This window comes from Propithecus coquereli, unplaced genomic scaffold (genome assembly GCF_000956105.1).
Source record: "Propithecus coquereli isolate 6110/MARCELLA unplaced genomic scaffold, Pcoq_1.0 Scaffold111, whole genome shotgun sequence".
Taxonomy (NCBI): Eukaryota; Metazoa; Chordata; class Mammalia; order Primates; family Indriidae; genus Propithecus; species Propithecus coquereli.
In genome coordinates, this window is record NW_012135081.1 from 7,162,049 (window position 1) to 7,169,611 (window position 7,563).

At 44.8% G+C, this 7,563-nt stretch overlaps 1 protein-coding gene across 1 annotated transcript in view; it reads right to left on the minus strand.

The window, feature by feature from the left end:
* Nucleotides 1-6,453, minus strand: part of PTGES3 (prostaglandin E synthase 3 (cytosolic)) — a 20,816-nt gene extending 14,363 nt beyond the window's left edge. Inside the window, exon 1 of the mRNA XM_012650970.1 lies at nt 6,045-6,453. Within this exon, the coding sequence (XP_012506424.1) occupies nt 6,045-6,046 (2 nt within the window). The 5' untranslated portion in view covers nt 6,047-6,453. The remainder of the gene's footprint in view (nt 1-6,044) is intronic.
* Nucleotides 6,454-7,563: the final 1,110 nt, after the last annotated feature.

The following is a 7,563-nucleotide window of genomic DNA, read 5'->3' on the forward strand; positions in this document are numbered from 1 at the left end:
GCTTGAGCCCAGGAGTTTGAGGTTGCTGTGAGCTAGGCTGACGCCACGGCACTCACTCTAGCTGGGGCAAAAGAGTGAGACTCTGTTTCAAAAAAAAAAAGAAGAAAAAGATAGCAAGCAAACTACTACTTTGAAATGGTTCAGTTTCAACCTTTGATTGTACTACATCACTCTCCATTAAGTTTCTTCTTCTCAAAGCTGGATCTCTGGTGTGGTTGCTGTGATTAAAACATAAAATAAAAAACACAAGTACTTACACACAAAAAATCTTGTACTGAAGGTGTGTGTCCAGAAAAAATATCAGTGGGGAACAGGAAATGAGATGGAAGTATCCACTCTGATTTCAAGGTTTGAAAAGTTACATAGTATTGAAAAGGCATACACATTCCATTAATGATTTATACAAAAAAACTTACTCTTTCAATTTATATGTATTAGTTCAAGGTATTATCTCCCCACCCCATCCAAACAACTTTGTACCTTTCCCACATTCCCACTTTTACGCATTCTTTTAATATCCCCAACGCAGGTAAAAGAATTTTTTTCCATACAAGTAAGTCTCATACAAGGTCAACTGTCAATCTCTCATTGCCCCCATTACAGACACATTTTAGACCCTCAGGGCTCCATTATCGTATGTCAAGAAGTATGGCACAGGTTAGTCAGCACAGAAGCAGCTTAGATTATATAATAAATAAACCTGAACTAAAAGAGAAAAGTTATTTACTTGGCAATAAAAGTACCACCTGGGCCTGGCTAGGTGGCTCACACCTGTAATCCTAGCACTGAGAGGTCCAGGCAGGAGGACTGCTTGAGCTCAGGAGTTGGAGACCAGCCTGAGCAAGAGCAAGATCTACTAAAACTACAAGAGGATCGCTTGAGCCCAGGAGTTTGAGGTTGCAGTGAGCTATAATGATGCCACTGCACTCTAACCCAGAGCCACAGAGATTCTGTCTCAAAAATAAACAAAACAAAACAAAAAAAGCCCCAAACAACAACAAAAAGGGTACCACCTAGAAAATTAATAACTAGCTTCCCTTCTTGTGAAGTGGAAAATATAAGCCTTCTGTCAGAAATCCTGGGTTCCAATACTATTCCGAACACCCCTTTTATGATACTATTAGTGCTTTCTGAATAGACGTTTTAAGACTTAGATCCTGTATTCTAATATTATTAAACATTTTTAACTTAGAACACCTGTGATTTAAATCCTTTCAATACACATAACTAAACATGCTCTGAGACAGAAAAGAAAGGGCCCTGGCATGAACACTACCAATAAAGTATGGCTGTATGTGAAGAGAAATTGTGGCACAGAAAATTCACAACAGTACATTTTATTCAGCTTTGGAATACACTATGAGGGGAGAGCATACTGCTCAAGCTAAGGTTAAAAGTAACTGGCATCTTCCTGGAAAACCAAAAGTTCAAAGGTGTACTGGGGAAGCAGCCTCATTTAAAAATCTATTATTGGCGGGGCGCGGTGGCTCACGCCTGTAATCCTAGCTCTCTGGGAGGCCGAGGCGGGCGGATTGTTTGAGCTCAGGAGTTCGAAACCAGCCTGAGCAAGAGCAAGACCCCGTCTCTACTAAAATTAGAAAGAAATTAATTGGACAACTAAAAATATATAGAATGGGAGGCCGAGGCGGGCGGATTGTTTGAGCTCAGGAGTTCGAGACCAGCCTGAGCAAGAGCAAGATCTACTAAAACTACAGGAGGATCGCTTGAGCCCAGGAGTTTGAGGTTGCTGTGAGCTAAGATGACGCCACGGCACTCTAGCCCGGGCAACACAGTGAGACTCTGCCTCAAAAAATAAATAAATAAATAAATCTGTTATTATTGCCAATCCATACAGTAAGTAATAAAAAATTTAGTACAACATACTTTGTATTTCTGTAGCAAAATACACCAGATGCAACAATTCTCAATTAAAAGCCCAAATAAAATATGATGTTAGGTGTTTAAGAGCTAGGTCGATTCTAAACAGCTGATATTATTACAAAGGCATTTTTTTTTCCTGAAAAGGAACTATCACTAACCACATAAAACCCCCAAATGATATAGCTTCTACATTTTTAAACTGAGAAAATCCAATTAAACAGGAGAATCTTAATTTAGCAATAAAATACTGCACTGGAGTAATTTGTCTCTTCCAGTTTCCACTGCCTTCTAGTTAAAACCTAACAGAGCAGGGGGGTGGGGGGGGGAATCCAGTTACCAGGTTAGTGGTTAGAAAATCAATACTGAACAAAGGCCATCATCAGATACTCTTCTCTTACAGAAATTAACTGTAAATCATGACAATTTGTTTTCAAGGCTAAAGACAATTTTATTTTTGGAATTAATTCCTGCAAAGTTGATTGATGGCAAAGACTGTAACCAAAGTTAGAGACAGTCACAGTATGTTTCTGGACAATTTATTAATTTAAATACAAGACACTGAGGCACTATAATGTAGTATCTCAAATATTTCAAATACCTCAAAAGTAAACAGAATATTTTATACCTATGAATTGGTCCAACAATAGCTAATTTAAAAAGAAAATACTAAGTAGTACTCTCTGCAAGGTTAGGTCTTAAATGAGGGAGAGGTCCTAAAATCCTAGCCGCCTCCTAGGTAGGTGTGAAATTAAGAGCTTGTCTATACGCTACTGGACAAAACTTTTATAATTTAAAAGATTTAAAGAAATTTAACTATGAAATCACTAATAAAGGGCTTTAAAATGACAAAAAACATCCTACAAGCCCTTAAGACATCTAGCATAAATATAAATGTCTCTCTCTACATCTAATAAAACTTTATAATGGAAACCAACAAAACTAACCATTATGGGCTGGATTTTTCCTAGGACTGGATGACCCATTCAAGGTTTCTCCAGTACCAAATGACTCATAATATTCATTTTATAATTTCATTTAAATCACTGGTGTGGTAAGAGCCCCTGAAAAATTTACAAGATGGCACATATTGAACGTTTTAAAGAGGATTTATCTAGTCTCTTCAGAACACTTGTTTTGAAGGTGGCATTGTCTTAACTAGAGAGAGTGCTTTTTGGACTATCAACTGCTACACTTTTCATCTGAGTTTTTAATCTACTTACATAACCATTTCTTACTTTGTTGTTGTTGTTTTTGGGAGAGTCTTGCTGTTAGCCAGGGTAGAGTGCCATGGCGTCAGCCTAAATTACTGGGCTCAAGAGATCCTCCTGCCTCAGCCTCCCACGTAGCTGGGACTATAGCCACCACGACTGGCTAATACTTTCTATTTTTAGTAAGGTCTCACTCTTGTTCGGGCTGGTCTCCAACAAGCAGTCCTCCTGCCTTAGCCTCCCAGACTGGAAGGATTACAGCCGTGAGCCACTGCACCCGCCCATTTCTTACATGTAATAACTATTTTATGTTACCTCCAGAGGGTGTTTTTTCAAGCCATTCTGAACATGGTACTTATTTGTGAAAACATATGTTTGGCTACAAATCTATTAAAAGTTGGTTGTGGGCCGGGCGAGGTGGCTCGCGCCTGTAATCCTAGCACTCTGAGGCGGGCGGATCGCTCAAGGTCAGGAGTTCGAGACCGGCCTGAGCAAGAGCGAGACACCATCTCTACTAAAATTAGAAAGAAATTAATCAGACAACTAAAAACATATAGAAAAAAAAAATTAGCCGGGCATGGCGGTGCATGCCTGTAGTCCCAGCTACTCGGGAGGATGAGGCAGGAGGATAGCATGAGCCCAGGAGTTTGAGGTTGTTGTGAGACCTAGGCTGATGCCACGGCACTCTAGTCAGGGCAACAGAGTGAGACTCAGTCTCAAAAAAAAAAAAAAGTTGGTTGTAGAACTTGTAGCTGCAAAAAGAAATGCAAAGGAAAAAAAAAAAGTTGGCAGTGTCTTATCTGACAATTCATTTTCTCCTATAGATTTCCAAATATAGGCCGGGTGTAGTGGCTCAAGCCTGCAATCCCAGCACTCTGGCAGAGGCGGGAGGATGGCTCAAGGTCAGGAGTTCAAGATCAGCTTAAACAAGAGTGAGACCCCCGTCTCTACTAAAAAAAATAGAAAGAAATTATCTGGACAATTAAAAAATACATAGAAAAAAATTAGCTGGGCATGGAGGTGCATGCCTGTAGTCCCAGCTACTCAGGAGGATGAGGCAGGAGGATAGCATGAGCCCAGGAGTTTGAGGTTGTTGTGAGCTAGGCTGATGCCACGGCACTCTAGCCAGGGCAACAGAATGGGACTCTGTCTCATAAATAAATAACTAAATAAATAAATAAATAAAATTAAAGAAGATTTCCAAATGTAAAAGGCATTTTAAGATTGATAATCTTTGCTACATCACTTAGAAAGGATTTCAAAGAGAAAAGTGGCCGAAGTTATTTTATAAAGGTTTATTTTTTCAAAAAGCTCTATATTAGCTGGGCATGGTGGCTCATACCTGCAACACCAGGACTTTTGGGAGGCCTAGGCAGAATCATCACTTGAGGCCAGGAGTTCGAGACCAGCCTGGGCAACATAGCTGGACCTGTCTCTTTATGAAGAGATTTTTCAAAATTTAGCCAGGCGTGGTATGCAGCACTTGTAGTTCCAGCTACTCAGGAAGCTGAGGTGGAAGGTCTTTTCAGCCCACGAATTCGATATTACAGTAAGCTATTATCACTCCACAGCCTGGGTGACAGAGTGAGGGTCCATCTCAAAAATAAATAAGTATTCTTCTATTAGATATCATGTTTTGGGAGGAGAAGGATCCTCCAAAATTCTAATATACGCCTTTACAGTAATGTATGTTTCTGGAAGCTTGTTCTGTCATCGACTGGCTTTACTGTACCCCTTACTTATCCATATAGATTTCTAGCCAACATACTCATCGTTATTATCATTAAGTGACCCCTTGAAAGCATTACTTCCCATACGAATAAAAATTGTTCCTTTCCGTTGCTCTCCATACCGAAATTTTAGGCGCAGAGAGTACCTAAAACGACAAACACACACACACAAAACCACCACAGATCAAAAAACAAAAGAACTCCAAACCCTATAAAAGTGGCAGTTCTCGCAAAAGGCAAAACTTTTCCTGAGAAGTATGTTAAGGAACGGAAGTGGCAGGGCCAAGAATTCTTACTTGCTTAAAATCACCAAGGTTATCCTTCATCATAATAAAACTAACGTCGCTAAATAATCTGTAGTCATCTCCACCTGAAAAAATTTAAACTCTTTAGAAGAATTTAATCACATACCTATTTCATCCCACACTGAGCCCAAATAATGAAACCTCACCCAAAGTTCAATGCAGAACCCAAAAATCGTCCACAAGTAGCTTTCCACTCGACACGTGCACAACTACCTGCTCAATGGTAACTCCTCCTCGCTACCAGGGAAGCGGCTGAGTTTTGGCGACCTCTCCTCTTTTCAGGAGACTGGAGTTAGTATGCCTGAAGTACGCATACTCAAAAAAGCAGACACAGGAGAAGGAAGTAAGTTGTGGTGACGGCATGGCCTCCCTACAGTTGCCTAGCAGTACCTGCCGCTCACCGCGGAGGGCCGCGTGGTGCTCCACCAGGAGCACCCCCAGGCTTCTGGTGGCACCCACCACAGGTGCACTTGGCCCTGGGCCTGGTCCGAGCATCAAGGAGGTAGAACCAGACTGCCCACGCAGCCAAGTGGCAATCCACGAGGGTCCACGCCTCCAGGGCGCCCGCATGGCTGGAAGCTCACAGGAGCTTAAGGCCTAGGGCTAAGTTACGGAGTGAGAAGAGTAACCCAGACCGCCAAAGAGGGGAAAGTAGGATTTCCGGCACAAGGAAGCTGAGGGACGGTTTAGAGGTGGGGGAAGCGGACATCTGGAGGAAAAATGTCCTCCACCCGCCAACGATAACCGGAACAAGGACCGCAGACCTCCCACCCCCAGGCAGCAACGACTGCTACCACTGGCCCGAGAAAGCGGAGGGGGCCGAAAGCGGAGGGAGGGCACGAGACCACTTCCCGGCAGCCCCAAACGCGGCCTCGGCCTCACTCCCGGGCGACCTTCCTTCGGCGAGGTGTCGCACTCACATTGTGAACGGGGCAAGGGGACGGGCGAGCGGGTGGGTGGGCCTCTCTGGCGGCTGCTGCGAAGGAGTCGGCTCCTCTCCGGTGGCGACTCCGGCGTTTTATCCCCGGTCGCGGCCTCTTCTCGCTCCCCTCAGGCGACGGCGGCAGCGGCGGGCTCGACCTGAGTGCCCAGAATGCACCGCGCGGAGCGGCTCCTCTGGTCGGGGAGAAGAGGAAAGTGTAGGAAAAGGGGCGCGAGAAAGGAGAATGAACGTGCGTGCGTGCGAGCGAGCGAGGGGTGGTGAGGCCGGGCGGCGGCTGGTGACGCAGCAAAATGCCCGGGCCCTGCCGCCGCGCGTGCGCAGTCTTTGTTTTCGGGCTCCTGCGCGGCTTTCTAGAGATATCTACGGAAAGGGCGGGGCTTCCCAGCTCCTTCGCGATCCTTCCTGGCGCCGGCCCCGCCTTTCATCCGCCGCCCCTCCCCCGCCCGTCCTGACTTGTTCCCGCCTCCGCTCTCGCGCTCCCGTCTCGCGTTAGAAAACCGTTGGCGGACAACTGCCCGGCCACGCGATTTGGGCTATTTCCCCTGACAAGCGGCTGCGTTGGCAGTAGGAGAAAAGGCTGAGGCAGAGGGACGCAGAGTCGTTTCCTTGAGAATTGAGATGGGGCATTGGTTACTCCTGTAGGAGTAAACCAGCTCACTGAGGAAACATTCCACTCCAAAAATATGTGACAAGGCTGTGTTGGTGATAATTGCGGAAAAGGGCTAACAACTTTAGAATCGAGGGCCTAGGTCCACTTCGCCATTTTTCGGAATGTTTGGATAACCTGTATAGGGGCAGCGGAAATTCGAGGCCATTGGCTGAGGAGGAGAGTTTGCCGTTTGGGGTGGGCATTTGCCCCTGCTTTGAGTCAGTGCTGTCGGTGAAACAGGAAGGATATTTGAGTGGAGAGTCCAGGTTTCTGGGAATGAAGAGGCTAGGACAATAGGTGTCTCCAGGCACATCAGTTGGTGGAGTGGGTTCCCTATCTGTTTTAAAAACCATTATCTCTTGGACTCCCGCTTCGTGCAGCTGCACTAGGTTCGGGTCTGATGAGGTATAATAACCAAGAGAATCAAAACAGTACTGCTCTTCAAATCACAACTTGGGGAGAAAATAGTAATTTTTTTTTTTTTGGAGACAGTGTCTTGCTCTGTTGCCTGGGCTAGAGTGCCATGGCGTCAGCATAGCTCACAAACTACCTCAAAACTCCTGGGCTCAAGTGATCCTCCTGGCTAAGCCTCCCAAGTAGCTGGCACCAACCACCACGCCCTGCTAATTTTTTCTATTTTTAGTAGAGATGGGTCTCACTCTTGCTTAGGGCTCAGGTTCGTCTTGAACTCCTGAGCTCAAGGGATCCTCCTACCTCAGCCTACCCAGAGTGTTAGGATTACAGGCGTGAGCCACCACACCTGGCCAATAAAATTTTAAAAACTGAAAAAAAAAAAAACTTGCTCACTAGAAGGCTGCTTAACATGGAGTAAAGGAGAAATACACCA